Consider the following 17929-nt stretch of genomic DNA (forward strand, 5'->3'; position numbering starts at 1 on the left):
CGACATAAGCTACGAATGGCTGACTCTGAAGCAGTGCGAATTCTCTGTTGCAATTACCATGTGTTTATGGAGTTTGATTCCACCGTCTGTGTTGATAGGAAACCTTGCAGTCTGGATTGCTGACTGACAAAAATTTTGACTTTCTTTGGGAGATGCATTTCTAGAGGGAGTTAGAGTTAGGAAGAGGCCCAAGCAAGTTGATTCATTGACCAGATGTAGTTGGAGGAACCAGGCTATACAGTGTCTAATTCTTTTTGGTCAAAGTGACTGACTGCTAAGCCAGACAACCTGATGGAACTTTTCTCCACAATTGTGTAGTTGCCCGGAAGCAAACCACATTCTGACTTCTTTTGAAAACTTACTAAACTGTGCTTTGCCCAGCTTGTAAAGTGCTCAGTTTTTCAACAATTGTATTTATATAGTGGCTTTAATGTAGTAAAACGTCCCAAGGCGCTTCACAGGAGTGTTGTAAGACAAAATTGACACCGAGCCACAAGAAATTGCGGGAGACCACCAAAAGCTTGGCCGAAGAGCTGGTTTTAAGGAGCGTCTTAAAGGAGGAAAGAGAGACTGAGGTTTAGGGAGGGAGTTTGAGCTTTGGGCCTAGGCAGCTGAAGGCACAGCCACTGATAGTTGACCGATTATAATCATGGATGCTCAAGAGGACAGAATTTGAGAAGCGCAAATATCTCGGCGGGGCGGGGGGCTGCCGAGCGGGTGGGGGGGCGGGGTTAGCTGTGAGGCTGAAGGAGATTAGAGATGGGGAGGGGCGAGGCCATCGACGGATTTGTTAACAAGGATGAGAATTTTGAAATCGAGGTGTTGCTTAACTGGGAACCAGCGAGCGCAGAAGTGATTGGTGAATGGGACTTGGTGCAAATTAGGACATAAGCAGCCAAGTTTTTTGGATGCATGCTAGTTTATGTAGGATAGATTGTGGGAGACCAGCCATGAGTGTTTTGGAATAGTCAAGTCTAGAGGTAACAAAGGCATGGATGAGGGTTTCCAGCAGTAGATGAGCAGAGGATGGGGCGGAAACAGGCAATGTTACGAAGGTGGAAATAGCAGTTTTAGTAATGCCGTAGATGTGTGGTCGGAAGCTCATTTCAGGGTCAAATCTGACACCAAGGTTGCTAACAATCTGCTTCAGCCTCAGACAGAAGTTGGGGATTGGGATGGAGTCAGTGACCAGGGAACAGAGTTTGTGACGGGGACCAAAGACAATGGCATCGCTCTTCCCAATATTTAATATAAATTTAAGTGATTGCTTTGATGTTTTATGTTAATGTTGCACAGTGGTGTTTCATAGTATTGTACAGCAACAGCCGTTCGGCCAACAGGTCATTGCTGGGGTTTATGCTCCACACGAGCCTCCTCCCACCTTACGTCATCTCCCCCTATCAATATACCTTTCTATTCCTTTCTCCCTTCTGTGTTTACCTAGCTTCTTAAATACACCTATGCTATTCGCCTCAACTACTCCTTGTGGTAGAAAATTCCACATTCTAACCATTTTCATCAAAATTACTTGATTTGAATGACTCGGTATTGGAATTTTCTAGCAAAATGACTGAATCAACAGTAGAGTGCAGATAAAAATCTGGGGATTGCACAATTCAGTTGGCAAAAGAAATCCAGTGTTTCCAAAGTAGTTTTTCAAAAGGTTTACTGCTTATTCTTTCTTTACCGTAGCTTTTTTGTACAGAAACCCTAAGACACCTTCAAGTCCTGGTTTTTTCTTTTATAGAGAGAGCAATTGCAAGGCATGAAGTCCGAGAAATTGAACAGCGCCACACAATGGACAACCCGAGGCAGGACCAAGGAGGAGATGAGGTGGATGACGTAATCGTCCTTTACAATCGTGTACCTAAAACTGCCAGCACTTCTTTCACAAACATTGCTTACGACCTGTGTGCAAAAAACAAGTACCATGTCCTGCATATCAACACAACCAAAAATAACCCTGTGATGTCTTTGCAAGATCAAGTGAGTCCTATTTCTCTCAATAAATATGTGTTGCATTCTTTCTTACTTTAGCAGTGTCTGTACAGTATATCTGGAATGAAACCTATATTTTGGTTGCTTGTTCATAAAGGTGTATGAAACCAAGTACCTTGGAGTGAAGATTCCATAAAGTCTTGCCCAAAAGATGGTGTATTAGCGATTTTATTATATTTAACTGATTATGGGACAGGGCCACTCAACTTTTTATCATCTGGAAAATGTCACTTTGTCTACTTCACAACATTAGCACTAAGTTAACCGGAGTTGAGGATCGACCAATGCAAAAATTGACAGCTCTCATTAACTTCTATGTACTTTTAAAAGTTAATTTTTAATTTATATTCACATTTATTTAAAAATTGGGATATGGGCAAGGACTGCAGTTGTGATACTGGGACCATTACACACTCTCGCCCATTTGGTGCCAGTCTAAGGGCTAGATTTTCGTTTTTTGGCAAATGGTAGTTTTACGCCAGAATTACCGTTTTCGCTGCGCTGCTGTTTTTAGACCTAACTTTCGGCCTTTACATCTGCGCCTGCATCGGTAAAGTTGGCATTGTACGAGGATTCGCGCCGCAAATTGCGGGTTTCGGCAACTTTAGTCCGGGGCTGATAGCACTGCGAGAGAGGCCTGGTGGTGGTGGGAGTGGGGGGGGGAATTGCAAAAAACATTCACAAAACATTCAAAAAAAACCCTTGCCTACTAAACTGCTGAAAAATAATTAAAAAATAAAAACTTTAGCTTACCTTTTTGCAGGTCTTCATACTGCTGCTGACAGGTTTGACCCAGTCTGTATTCTGGGCGTTACGTAAGGATCGAGAAAGCCGAAAGTCCGACGGTAACTCAATCTGCGTTGTTGCACGTCGGCGCACCACTCCCCCGCGGTACGTGGAAGCGCCGCCGCAAAGAGGTGCCTGAGGATCCCACCAACCGGGTTTTCGCCGTGGAGGGTCAAATCACGGCGGAAACACGATCGCAAAGTTGCCGAAAATCCAGCCCTTGGGGATAATAGCAGTCAACTGAAAGCAAAAGTTGTAATTTGATGCAAGACCAATTAGAGCAATTAATCTCGATTTTACATAAGACAATTATGCACTCCACCTCTGCCAAAAAAGCCTGGCTGTAAATTGATACAACCTAGGACCTCTACCTCTATGACAATCTGGAATGCCAAGATTAGGATTTTAAATTCCCACCTATATATTCCCTCCATTATGATTCTTACTGCATTTTATGTATTTTTTCTTCATTTACCAGTGTCCTCATCAGCCCAATAAAGAAATAAGATTGATTAGAAAAGCTTTGCATTCAGAACAAGTATGATTTATATGTATAACCTAATTCATAAAAATATAATCTTGTGTTGTTTCAGGCAAGATTTGTAAAAAATGTTACTGCATGGAAAGAAATGAAGCCAGGATTTTATCATGGTCATGTAGCATATCTGGACTTCACAAAGTAAGTGAGTTACTTCACAAGTCTTAGTTCTTTGGGCCAGGGGCACTAAATGATCTATAAATTCAATGTTTCAGTTGTCCTGTGCCTAAACATTTGCAAAATAAAATACAATGCAAGTTAATTGTTTGTACTGAATAGAGCTATGTTTTGTTTTGCTACACTGCAGAAATTACTGTAAATTTATAAAAGGAAAGAGTCCTGGTCAGCATCTTTGTTTTCCAGAAAGATACCCTGCTCATTAATGTTGCAATGACAGCAACTTGATATCAAAAATGCATGAGCACATATAAGCATTATTCTGTGCAGTAGCCCGAATAGAAGAGAGAATATATATGTGCCAGTTGCCCTCTGGTGGGTAATATTGTATTTACCTTGCTTACAACTCTGCTTCTGAATACTGTTTCTGGATACTAATATTTGAAGATCAATTATGAGTTGTGTGCATTCTATCTGTAAATGGTTTGTATTGCTTCAACAATCAGTGTAAAAAATGTAGTAATCTTTGCAACAGTATTTATAAATAATATAATGAGGGATCATCAAGCATGTTTTTATAAGTACTTCAAATTAAATTTGGAGTTCTGGTTAATAGGAGGCCAGGCCATATTTAGAATTCATTCTTTAGCAATTTAGCACAAAGTAATCCAAACACTTGTAGGTATCTACTGATCTATGGTGCACAGTAGCAGCTCAGGCAGTTTGTAGCACATGTCTACAATATTTCTTCACAGCTGTTGGGTTATTTAGAGTATTTACATATGTATGCCAATGACGTCCAGCTGTCCTCCTCTACCATCTAGCTCTACCCTTCCTCTGTCTCTGTTGTCAGACTGCTTGTTAAATATCCAGTGGGAAGACCGAAGCCATCAACTTCGTCCCCTACCACAAACATGCTATTCCATCCCCTTCCCCAATCACTTTCTTTGATTGAACCAAATAGTTTGCAATCTTGGTTTCCTTTCTAACCCTGATCCGAATTTCTGACCCCATATCCTCTCCATCACAAAGACTGGCTACTTTCATCTCTGCAAAATCGTCTGCCTTTCCCCCTGCCTCAACATATCTGCTACCAAAACCCTCAACCATGTTTTTGTCACCTCCCAGTCTCTGCTATTCCAATGCTCTCCTGGCAGGGCCATAGATGTCAGCTGATCCAATCTTAAGCTGCCCGTATCCCAACTCATGCCAATTCCTGCTCGCCCATCAACCCTGTGTCGCTGACCTACCTCCCTTTCCACCTTTTGAGACTAACTTAAAACTCACTTCTGTGTCAAAGTCTTTAGTCATCCTTCCTAATCTCGGCTCGAAGTTGATTTTTGTTTGTTTATGCTTCTGTGAGTGCCTTGAATTGTTTTTTTTTCAAGTTATTGTAGCTTGCTAGTTCTCTTGAAATGAAGATGTGCTGTTCTGTGGATGATGATTTACAGTTGCATACCCAGAGGTATCCATACATTCCATGTTGCACTGCGAGTGGTGGTTGGACATTTGAGCATCACTGCATTTAAAATAACCTATTGGCTGTGATACGCTAACTAACTTGAGGGAAAAAAAAAAGGACTGTGTTTCGGGCAGTTTTTCTGTTTCCTTTCCTGCATAGGATTGATCTTAAAAAGCTGCTTAGTCAGCTTACTGCTAAGAGATGACACTACTATAGTGCAACACTGAGTGACCAGGGATTGGGGTCACTTATACCACAGAGGATTTTCAACTCGATTCCAGTACTGAAAAAGGCTTCCAACTCTACTATTGAATATTGTACCACAAGTGAACAGATTTATGTTGGGTTACTGTTGCTCAAAAGCTGCTATATTGTGTATATCTGACTCATTTTGATCTATTGACATAAGAAACTTAAAATGATTTGAGGGTCTGGCTAAGTGAAAGCTCAATTGATTTCTCTGTGACTGGATTAATGTCCAGAGTGCATTCCATAATGCCATGCTGCAGTGAGATTCCCACCATTCAAATTAGCAGATAGGTGCTGTCTAAATTGTGAGGTCTGCAGCTGTAGTCTTCTAGCTTTGGGGAACACACACTTCATTTTTTGGTGGGTTTTGCTAGCAGCTACTCGCGACTGGTTTAGGTGGTAGTCTGCTTTGTGACAATTTAAGGGCTGCTATTTACGAGAATGTACTTAGAGCCACAGGATGAGAGCTGACACTCATGGAAACCGATGTAACCGAACGGCCCTTAAGCCTCGACTGGGCGCTCCTGTTCATGGGTGCTTAATTTGGTTCTAAGTCTAACTTATGTTATTGTGCCAGCCTTCAATATCAATGAATTGGAGTTTATGCTCGAGGCATTTGAGTTACAGACAATGCAGATCTTTACACATGACGTTGATGCATCCTAACTGTACTTTTTATGTTTTCTCATTGATCAATGTACTATGTGGTACAAATTTTCTTGGATACATTCAGTAATATTGCAGCTTGTGCCAAGTAAAAAATAGTGAGACTACCTCTTGGAAGTGATCTTGTCTGCTCACGTCTTATCCCATGAAAGCAATATTCTATCCCAATTCTTTGTATCAGCATGCCAAAAACATTTTTCTTTTGATCGGCTGGATGTCTGATACATGCAGAATTCCCTAAAGACATTTCCCCGTCTGCAAACCAATCTACCGAATAGTCCACACAGCTGGTAAGTCTTTGGTTGTTCATCAAGCCAGGAGCAGCGCATTGGCACGGGCCATAACTGAAAATAAGATGCCCACCTGGTGAAGCTACAACACAGGACTGCGTGCATGCTAAACAGCAAAAGTAGCATGCTGTAGACTGAACGAAGCAATTCCATAACCAACGGATGAGGTCAGAGATCTGTAGCCCTGCCGCATCCTGTCGTGAATGGGGGTGGACAATTAAGCAATTAACTAAGGGATGTTTATGGAGCTTCCTCCTCCTCCTTCGATTAATGGAGTAGATTTAATCCAAATTATATAGTTTTGGACGCTAGAGATAAAGCTTGTTTTATTAATATCGGCAGAAAGTACAAGCGAGTCTAAGTCTTTTTACTTCCTCTTAGGCAGTCCCTCTGAGTCGAGGATGACTTGATTCCACAATAATGAGTTCTCAGGTGACTGATGAGACCAGTGCAGGATCGACAGTCTCTTGTCACATGTGAGGCAGGTGGTGGTTGAAGGGGCGAATGGATGGGGTGTTTGGGTTGTCGTGCGCTCCTTCCGCTGTTTGCGCTTGACTTCCACTTGCTCCCGGTGAAGAGACTCGGTGTTCGGTGCCTTCCCGGATGCATCTCCTCCACTTTGAGCAGTCTTGGGCCAGTGATTCCCAGGTGTCGGCGGGGATGTTGCACTTTTCAAGGAGGCTTTGAGGGTGTCCTTGAAGCGTTTCCTCTGCCCACCTGGGACTCGCTTGCCGTGTCGGAGCTCTGAGTAGAGCGCTTGTTTTGGGAGTCTATTATCGGGCATGCGGGCGGACAATGTGCCCCATCTATAAGTTTATATACTTACAAGTAGGATATCCCACGGGGACTCTGAACTACTAACTAATCTAGGTGAGTTCTCAATCTGGAATATCAAAGAACTACTAAAAATTATACTGGGTATACATCTTGAACAGTTGCTAAACAATATCAAATGACTTATTCTGAACCTTTCAATTTGAAGCTTATTGTCATGTGATCTATACTACTGCATCAGCAGGTGGCAATGTTGCACCACATATATTTCATTATGACTGGAATGTAAAAACTTAATTTCTTATTGATTATCTCAAGTTATCTTATTGATAAGATAATTTTGCAAGGTTATAAACATTCACACTTTCCAGGATAATACCAACTTAACTCAGGCAATGCTGTCTGCAAAATAACAATACATTATTTAAACAGATCTTTTGATGCTTCTTAATTTGCGTTAAACTGGCAACATATCCTGCTTACTTTGCTTTGGCTTACAGAATCCCAATGCCCTAACCTAAACCATGTGTTAGCCTATATCACACAATAAATTAATAATATACAGATATTAGTACTGACTCCTGTATTATTAAGCTATTTTTCCATATTTCACACCATGCATTCTAAATCTTCTAGCGGATCATGCTCAATATATTTTTCTACACTTCCTCCTTTACAGTAACCCTCTATGCTAACCATCCCGTGATGCCTTTACCTATGCTAAGCTGTTAACCTATTATATTATGCCCTCTGCTGCAATCCTCATCCACAATGATGGTGAAGCCCAGCACACAAGAGAGGGCTGAAGCACTTGCAACCATCTTCAGATGAGCTGAGTGGAAGATCCTTGAACTCCTCCTGTGGTCTCCACACTCAACTCTTGGACAAGAACTGAATTTCATAAGTGAGGAGAGAGTGTCTGTCCTTCACATCAAGGCACCAAGGAGTCTTGGTAAAACTGAAGTCAATGGGGATCAGGGGGCTAACTCTCCAGTGACTGGTGTTGTACCTGGTCCAAAGGAAGATGAATCCAGACGTCTTGGTCCCAGGTCATCACTGCAAGAGTTTCTCAGGGCAGAATCCTAGACCCAGCTATCTTCAGCTGCTTCATCAATCATGTTCCTTCCATCCTAAAGTCTGAAGTGGGGCTGTCCACTGATAATTGCACAGTGTTCAATTCGCAATTTCGCAGGTAACAAAGTAATCGATGCCCACATGCAGCAAGATCTGGAAAATATCCAGACTTGGGCTGTTAACTGGCAAGTAACATTTATGCTGCACAAGTGCCAGGCAATGACCATCTCCAACAATAGAGTCTAGCCATCTCCCCATGACATTCAATGGCATTACCATCACTGACTTCCCCCATACTGGAGCACCATTGACCAGAAACTGAACTGGGCCTAAATGCTGTGGCTGTTAGAACAGGCCAGAGGCTGAGTATTCTACAGCTGCAAACCACACTCAAAATGCTCGACACCATCCTGCTTGTTTGACACTTCATTCAAAAATAATCATAGAAATGTACAGCACAGAGTAAGGCCATTCAGCCCATTGTGTCTGTGTCAGCCAAAGAAGAGCTATCCAGCCTAATCCCACTTTTCAGCTCTTGTTCTGTAGTTCTGTAGCCCTGTAGGGTACAGCACTTCCACTAACTTAAACATCCACGTACTTGACTGCAGTGTGCACTATCTTAAGGATGCTTTGCAGCAACTCACCAAGGCTTTGGCAGTACCTCCCAAACCCGCAGCCTCGACCACCTAAAAGGACAAGTGAAGCACGTGCATGCAAACACTATTGCCTTCAGGTTCCCCTCCAAATGACGCACCATTCTGACTTGGACATATATCACCATTCATCATCGCCAGGTCAAGATTCTGGAATTCCCAACAGCATTGCGGGAGCACCTTCACCAGACAGCATGCAGCAGTTCAAAAGAAGGACCACCACCACCTTCTCAAGATCAACTAGGGATGGACAACAAATGCTGGCCTTGCCCCACATACTGAGAATAATTTTTTTTTTTTTAAGTCATCCCTGGAGCACTCTAAGTCCGCCTGGCTCAGGTATTGGTTTCGCCTGCTGGAGATGTTTGACTTGATTATGACCTTCCATCACCAGGTATGTCATCTTGGAGCCACCTTGGCCCCAAAGAGACTTCTCTTTAGGTTACTTTCTCCTTGCAGGATTTTTGGTTTATGCTCTTGCTTGGCTGACATCAGAGGGTAGGAGATCTTTGGCAGTAGCACAATTAACCATAAAATATACGAGTGCATTGCCACCATATTTTGAATCAGGGACACACACCAAACCCTATTGATAGAGATGCAGAGCTTTAGCAGCATCTGCTGACCTCTGCAACCCAATTATGACGGATACCGAATCCTGGATATGCAAGCATAAGTTCCCATATCCAATTTGCAGAAAATGGCTTTAGCTGCTCTGGTCCCAACTCTTGAGTTTCTTCATAAGAACATAAGAAATAGGAGCAGGAGTAGGCCATTTGGCCCGTTGAGCCTGCTCCGCCATTTAATAAAATCATGGCCGATCTGATCATGGACTCAGCACCACTTCCCTGCCCGCTTCCCATAACCCTTTACCCCCTTATCACTCAGAAATCTTGTCTATCTCCACCTTAAATCTGTATTGGAGCTGCTTTCGGCATGATGAAGGGACCAATGCAGTATAGTTTGTGATCATAGAATCATAGAAATTTATGGCACAGAAGGATGCCTTTCAGCCGAATCCCACTCTCCATAGTCTTGCAGTTTATGGCACCTCAACTGCATATCCAAGTAACTCCTACCACCCTTTCAGGCAGAGAGTTCCAAACCCCCACTACCCTCTGGGTGAAAAAAATTCTCCTCGACTCCTCTCCAACCCTTCTAGCATATACTTTAAATCTGTTGTTGACCTCTCCGCTAAGGGAAATAAGTGCTTCCTGCCCACTCTATCTAGGCTCCTCATAATTTCATACACCTCAATTAAGTCTCCCCTCGGCCTCCTCTGTTCCAAAGAAAACAACCCCAGCCTATCCAATCTTTCCTCATAGTTAAAATTCTCCAGTTCTGGCAACATCCTCATAAATCTCCTCTGTACCCTCTCTAGTGCAATCACATCTTTCCCATAATGTGGTGACCAGAATTGTACACCATACTCGAGCTGTTGCATAACTAGTGTTTTATACAGTTCAAGCATAACCTCCCTGCTCTTATATTCTATGCCTTGGCTAATAGAGGAAAATATCCCGTATGCCTTCTTAACCACCTGGCCTGCTACCGTCGAGGATAAGAACATAAGAAATAGGAGCAGGAGTAGGCCATGCGGCCCCTCGAGCCTGCTCCGCCATTCAATACGATCATGGTTGATCTGATCATGAACTCAGTTCCAGTTCCCCACCCGCTCCCCATAACCCCTTATCGTTTAAGAAACTGTCTATTTCTATCTTAAATTTATTCAATGTCGCAGCTTCCACAGCTCTCTGAGGCAGTGAATTTCACAGATTTACAACCTCTGAGAGAAGAAATTCCTCCTCATCTCAGTTTTAAATGGACGGCCCCTTATTCTAAGATCATGCCCTCTAGTTCTAGTCTCCCCCATCAGTGGAAACATCCTCTCTGCATCCACCTTGTCAAGCCCCCTCATAATCTTATACGTTTCAATAAGATCACCTCTCATTCTTCTGAATTCCAATGAGTAGAGGCCCAACCGACTCAACCTTTCCTCATCCCCAGAATCAACCTAGTGAATCTTCTCTGAACTGCCTCCAAAGCAAGTATATCCTTTCGTAAATATGGAAACCAAAACTGCATGCAGTATTCCAGGTGTGGCCTCACCAATACCTTATATAGCTGTAGTAAGACTTCGCTGCTTTTATACTCCATCCCCTTTGCAATAAAGGCCAAGGTACCATTGGCCTTCCTGATCACTTGCTATACCTGCATACTATCCTTTTGTGTTTCATGCACAAGTACCCCCAGGTCCCGCTGTACTGCGGCACTTTGCAATCTTTCTCCATTTAAATAATAATTTGCTCTTTGATTTTTTTTCTGCCAAAGTACATGACCTCACACTTTCCAACATTATACTCCACTTGCCAAATTTTTGTCCACTCACTTAGCCTATCTGTCCTTGTGCAGATTTTTTGTGTCCTCCTCACACATTGCTTTTCCTTCCATCTTTGTATCATCAGCAAACTTGGTACTTTACACTCAGTCCCTTCTTCCAAGTCATTAATGTAGATTGTAAATAGTTGGGGTCCCAGCACTGATCCCTGCGGCATCCCACTAGTTGCTGGTTGCCAACCAGAGAATGAACCATTTATCCCGACTCTCTGTTCTCTGTTAGTTAGCCAATCCTCTATCCATGCTAATATATTACCCCCAACCCCGTGAACTTTTATCTTGTGCAGTAACCTTTTTATATGGCACCTTGTCAACCGGCTATATGGGATCTGTGTACCTGCACTCCAAGTTCCTTCTGTTCCTCTACATTTATCAGTATCCTACCATTTATTGTTTATTCCCTTGCCTTGTTAGCCCTCCCCAAATGCATTACCTCGCACTTCTCTGGATTGAATTCCATTTGCCACTTTCCTGCCCACCTGACCTGTCCATTGCTATCTTCCTGCAGTCTACAGCTATCTTCATCACTCTCAACTACACAGCCAATTTTTGTATCATTTGTAAACTTCTTAATCATGACCCCTACATTGAAGTCTAAATATATACACCACACAAAGCAGGAGACCGAGTACTTAGCCCTGTGGAACCCCACTGGAAACCGTCTTCCAGTCAGGTAAACACACATCGACCATTACCCTTTGCTTCCTGCCACTGAGCTAATTTTGGATCCAACTTGCCACTTTCCCATGGGCGCTTACTTTTTTGACCAACCTGCTATATGGGACCTTGTCAAAGGTCTTCATAAAATCCATGTCGACTATAACAAATGCCCCCCCCCCCCCAGCTCATCGACCCTCTTTGGTACCTCCTTCAAAAATTAAATCATGTTCGTCAGATATGACCTTCCCTTAACAAATCCATGCAGACTGTCCTTGATTAATAAGTGACTTTGTAAATGATTTATACTGTCCCTCAGAATTTTTTCCAATAATTTTCCCACCAGCAAGCTTAGACTGACTGGCCTGTAATTACTTGGTCTATCCCTTTCTCCCTTTTTTAACAGTATACCATTAGCAGTCCTCTGGCACCATGCCTGGAGCCAGAGAGGATTGGAAAATGCTGGTCCGAGCTGCCTCTATTTCCTCCCTTGCCTCTCAACAGCCTGGGATACATTTCATCCGGGCCTGGCGATTTATCTACTTTCAAAGTTGCTAAACCTCTTAATACTTCGTCTCCTATGTTTATCCCATCTAATATTTAACACTCCTCCTTAACTGATGTCACCTATTTTGACATTCTAAATGTTCAAGTCCAATGCTGCATCTCAGGGTTACGCTTCACCAATTGCTTAAGTGAAGGGCTTTGGCAAAAAAATATGCCTGGCATAAGACTGAATCCCCTTGCAGAGTACTCTGATATGGGTCGTTCTAGTCAAGGCACTGTTGACAACTGAGCCCTTTTCCCCTGCAAACCTTTCCTCTTTTTGCCACAAATTGCCTGATAGCTTGGTGCTGTATCTCTAGCATGCACTTAAGAAACCCTTCTGTTTCATGCTTTCGAGTTATGAATTGTGACAGAGAACTGTTTGGACATATGTCTTGTACAGCACAACTTAACCTGTAGTGGGACTTCGCTGTCATTGAAGCAAGAAGAAAATACTGTTATAAATTTGGGTATGTAGTCAATACCTTGTTACAATCAGTGGTGTCAGTCACTTCCATAAGCGATTTGAGTTGACTCGCATTACCCTATATCTAGTTGCAGGATAGCATGACCCAGGAGTGTAACAGCAGTATCACCTTGTGGCCTAAACTGGATGTTCACCCAGTTTGTCAATGTTAATCTCTAAAGGTGGACCAAACAAACACTTGGTGAGAAGGTCATGTACAAATTGTTAAGCTGCTTTATTTCACAGTGAGTGAACATAATAGAGCAACTGTTACAATCAAATTCGCTTCAGGTTCAATCGGTTCAACTTGACTTTGCACAACTACACAAAATAATGAATGGGCTATGCTTTCCCACATCAGCGGGTTATCTGGCTTGACTTAAACAAAGCAAGTTCTAACTTCTCTTTCCGTGTGTTTTATCCTTCTGGCAGCCATTTGCTGGCTGACTAGCTCACAGCATTCTGTTTGAAGCAAACCTCTGCTTGACTGAGTGTACGTCTATGTTTTTTTACGCGCTTTTCACAGCTAGGAAGGAAAAGCCTGCCAGACTACTTGCCAAGCACCTTAACCAAGCGGGTGTGAGGTGTTTATTGATTACTGGGACAGTCTAATAAATTGCTTATGGTTTGTAGTTTGAGGAAACAACATGAAAACTAGCTAATTCGCATATTAACCACCTGTTGTCTCAGACTTCATTTCTTTTTAACTTGCATCTGTGCAATATGCTTTTAAAATGCAATTAAAATAATTCGCATTCTAACTTCTTTTTATGGATAAATTATCAAAAGATAGCACCTTCCTCCACTCCTCCATGTGGTCCTGAAGGACTGTCCAGCCTAAAGTTTGCACCCATCAAGATCCCTAGGTACCAGTATGAATCAACAATGAGGGATGTCACTTGTATGGTCTAATTAATACCTTTGATATCGTGAGCCAATGTAGAGCTATAGTACTGCACTTTGATGTACCTAGCTAGCACTATATCCCATTGGTAGGTCCATTGTTCAAGTAGAGTGTATCAGATACCCCAGTGATTCAGTCAACAACACCATATCAGCTGTGAAAAAGAAATGCAGCTCTTTCAGGCATGCCTGATGCACATTCCAAGGCCATCCGTTACTACACTGCCCAACAAATCCTCGATGAAGGTATCTAATGGGATGGGTGATGGTGAATAATGTTGCCTCACTCTTTCAAGAGGGATAGATTTAATAAGTCTCTCATCGATCCTTGATTGCCAGATCAAATACAAGATTTGGCTATGTATCTCGCAGCTACTTCAGGAGAATCACCTGAGGCACTAGGTCAAGAGCCTTGCAAAATTGATGAAAGCAATATAAATGTCAATGCAGCATAAATCTTAAAACTTTAAGCTCATGGCACTAGGTTTAAATAGTACAACAATGTGTTAGTGCAAGCTTGTATTTTAATACCTTCAATCTAAAAGCTCCATGTCTTTTGAACATATTTCAGTGACGGCATATATGCAAAATATATACTAACCGAGTATCCGACTAGTTCCATTCGCCTGCCCTTTTCTCATAGCCCTGCAAATTTTTCCCCTTCGAGTATTTATCCATCATAAGAACATAAGAAATAGGAACAGGAGTAAACCATTCGGCCCCTCAAACCTGCTCTGCCATTCAATAAGATCATGGCTGATCTGATCATGGACTCAGCTCCACTTCCCTGCCCGCTCCCCATAACCCCTTATCGCTCAAAATTCTATTTATCTCTGCCTTAAATATATTCAATGACCCAGCCTCCACAGCTGTCTAAGGCAGAGAATTCCATAGATTTATAATCCTCTGAGAGAAGAGTTCTCAGGTGACTACAGTCCAATGCGGGAATTACAGTTTCTAACAGGTGGGGCAGACAGTGGTTGAAGGAAAGGGTGGGTCGGGAATCTGGTTTGCCACACGCTCCTTCCAGTGTCTGCGCTTGATTTCTGCATGCTCTCGGCGACTAGATTCAAGGTGCTCAACGCCCTCCCAGATGCTCTTCCTCCACTTTGGGTGGTCTTGGGCCAGGGATTCCCAGGTGCCGGTGGGGATGTTGTACTTTATCAGGGAAGCTTTGAGGGTGTCCTTGAAACGTTTCCTCTGCCCACCTGCTTAGGGAGTCTCGTGTCGGGCATGCAGACAATGTGGCCCGCTCAACGGAGCTGGTTATCTGGAAGGAGGCGAGCATGACGGGAGATCTGAGATGCCGTAATCATGACCATCTTCAAGTCCGACTGCGGCATCTACAGAGGAATCTCCCTGCTGTCAGCCACTGGGAAAGTCATTGCAAGAATCCTCCTCGACCATCTTCTCCCTGTGGCTGAAGAGCTCCTCCCAGAGTCACAATGCAGATTCCGTCCACTAAGGGGTACTGTAAGAGAAATTTGGCATTAGGGGGTACAGCGGGACAAGGGTTAAAGTGCTGGTTCCTGCACCGACCCATAAGGAGGTAAAAGGCCTCTCTTTGGCCTGGTACATTCCAGTACCAAGGCTCCAGAAGTTATCAATTCAATAATATTCCAACAGGATACGATGTGAGAACCTAAACAGACATTGCGAAGAGGCTCGAGGCAGACTCACGGGCACCAAGGAGAATCAACAAATTCTGACCTAATGAAGTCATTCTAGTCACGGCCTAAGGTGGTCACGAGGGACTTGGCCTGTCAATCCAAAGTAGCACTAATAAGGTAGTCCAATTAGAGAAGTAGCACTGATAAGGTAGTCCAATTAGAGATCTAGGGAGGTGCTGTTCGGGGAGCATCTCCACTCACAGGCGACTGCGATGAGAGATGTTCCCGGACGTTCGTAATAAAAGATCATTATACTTTGCCATTCGTCTCTGTCTGCTAACTCCGGGGGCTGTTACGCGGGTTGGGGCGAGCGTTGACCCTCTATATCAGGGGGCCCCTCGTGGGAGGAGAAGCCTTCCCATTTTCCCTTACAGGTACAATGAACATGATCTTCACTGCGCGACAATGACGAGAGAAATGCAAAGATCAGCACCAACCCCTTATTTATCCAATTCCCTTTTGAGCGTTGCTATTGAATCTGCTTCCACGACTCTTCCAGACAATGCATTCTAAATTACAACACTCGCTGTGTAATAAAATTCCTCATCTCGCTTCTGGTTCTTTTCCCAATTACCTTAAATCTGTGTCCTCTGATTATCGATCTAAGGAGCACCGTCCCAGCTCCATGTAACTGAAGTCACGCATCCCTGGTACCATTATAGAAGATCTCCTCTGCACCATCGCTAAGGCCTTGACATCCTTCCTAAAGTGTGGAGCCCAAGATTGGACACAACAGGGGTAATCTTAACCTCCAAAAATGGGTGGGTTTGGGTCGAGTGAGAAATAAAAATTTCAAACACAACCCCAACACGCTTCGAATCCGCCACTGCCGGTTTTAACAGAGGTGGGACAAGGGGCAGGTGTCTAATCCACTCAATAGGCAAATGAAATCTTGCCTCCATTTTTAACTCGTGTTGGCTGGGTTGCCCTGGCCTCGTGAAATCTGGTATGTAAAAGGACACAAGAAGGGAAGTGCCTTTACAGCACTGCTTGTGGCCAGGAGTGTATCCTCCCAGTACAACGAGCAAACCTTCTTAAACCTCCCCCCCCACCCCCTCACCCCGACCATGACCACGCTCTATCCACCCCTTCCCCACCACCATTAAACTTACTTGATTCTCAGTTGCAGCCTTCCCTGCCTGATGGGCATAGCTGACTGTCGATCAGGCTGGCTTTCGGGAAGGGAACCTGTGGGAAAGAAAACTCCACGCTGTTAAGAGAAACCTGCACTTCTGCGTTTTCTCACCATAATTCCAACCTCCGCTCCAAAACCCCGCCCCTGTAAATTTCGGTGCCAATACTTATGGGGCTAGTGCAGGAAAGTAGAACATAAGAAATAGGAGCAGGAGTAGGCCATTCGGCCCCTCGTGCCTGCTCCGCCATTCAGTAAGATCATGGCTGATTTTCTAACTGGACAGCGTGGTGGCCCCGAGGATCTGCGAGGAAACACCAATGGCAGGTCGGGGCCATAAAAGGAGAGCGGCCCCTGGACAACGTGGCGACATCCCACTTCAGGGAACAGCATGAGCTGGTGCATGAGGACGACAGCAATGAAGAGGGCGACTGGATCGGACGTCACCAAGGTCCAGGTCAGTGATTGGAGCGTAGGCGGGTACAGCAGGAGCGGCGAGGTCGGGGCGAAGCAGCGGCAAATGATTGTGGAGCGATGTGATCGGTGCACAGGAGAGGCGAGGGCCCTGGGGCAGCATGGGCCAGCCCACACTGCAATATGTGTGCGCACTAGGTTTGTGCAGCAGAGCTGGTCTGCAGTCGTCTTGGTTAATCCTTGCCACTGGACCAAGACCTAGCTCTATCGAAGTGTGCAATGGCCACCACATTTTTTTTTTTTAAATCCACGCACTGGCATCTTCCACCCTTCAATGTGCAGTTCGGGACCTGGAATATCAGGTCCATCATTTGAAGCACCTGTGAACTTATCCCTATTTAGTGTGGAAGCAAGTCATCCTCGATACGAGGGACCACCTTAGAAGTGGACCTCAACTCTACTTTCCTGCACTATCCCCATAATCCCTTGATTCCCTTAATATCCAAAAATCTATCTATCTATCTGTCTTGAATATGCTCAACGACTGAGCCCCTACAGCATTATGGGGTAGAGAATTCCAAAGATTCACCACCCTCTGCGTGAAGAAATTTCTCCTCATCTCAGTCCTAAATGGCTGCCCCCTTATTCTGAGACTGTGACCCCTGGCTCTGGAATTCCTAACCAGGGGAAACATCCACCCTGCATCTATCCTGTCAAGCCCTGTAAGAATTTTGTATGTTTCAGTGAGATTACACCTCAATCTTCTAAACTCTAGAGAATACAGGCCTAGTCTACTCAATCTCTCCTCATAGGACAATCCCCCCATCCCAGGAATCAATCTGGTGAACTGCAAGTATATCCTTCCTTTCTTAAGGAGACCAAAACTGTACACAATACTCCAGATGTGGTCTCGCCATAATATAATTGCAATAAGACGTCTTTACGCATATACTCAAATCCTCTTGTAATAAAGGCCAACGTGCCATTTGCTTTCCTAATTGCTTGCTGTACCTGCATTTAACTTTGTGATTTGTATACAAGGACACCAAGTCCCTCTGAACACCAACATTTCCAATATCTTGCCATTTAAAAAATACTGTTTTTCTATCTTTCCTACCAAAGTGGATAACTTCACAT

At 43.8% G+C, this 17929-nt stretch overlaps 1 protein-coding gene across 2 annotated transcripts in view; it reads left to right on the top strand.

Moving 5' to 3' along the window:
• Positions 1–17929, top strand: part of hs2st1a (heparan sulfate 2-O-sulfotransferase 1a) — a 254012-nt gene that overhangs the window by 201082 nt on the left and 35001 nt on the right. For both annotated transcript variants that reach the window (XM_070886548.1, XM_070886549.1), the window contains exons 2-3: positions 1748–1986; positions 3378–3463. In XM_070886548.1, coding sequence (XP_070742649.1) covers positions 1748–1986; positions 3378–3463 — 325 coding nt within the window. The remainder of the gene's footprint in view (positions 1–1747; positions 1987–3377; positions 3464–17929) is intronic.

This window comes from Pristiophorus japonicus, chromosome 8 (genome assembly GCF_044704955.1).
Source record: "Pristiophorus japonicus isolate sPriJap1 chromosome 8, sPriJap1.hap1, whole genome shotgun sequence".
NCBI classification, from domain to species: Eukaryota; Metazoa; Chordata; class Chondrichthyes; family Pristiophoridae; genus Pristiophorus; species Pristiophorus japonicus.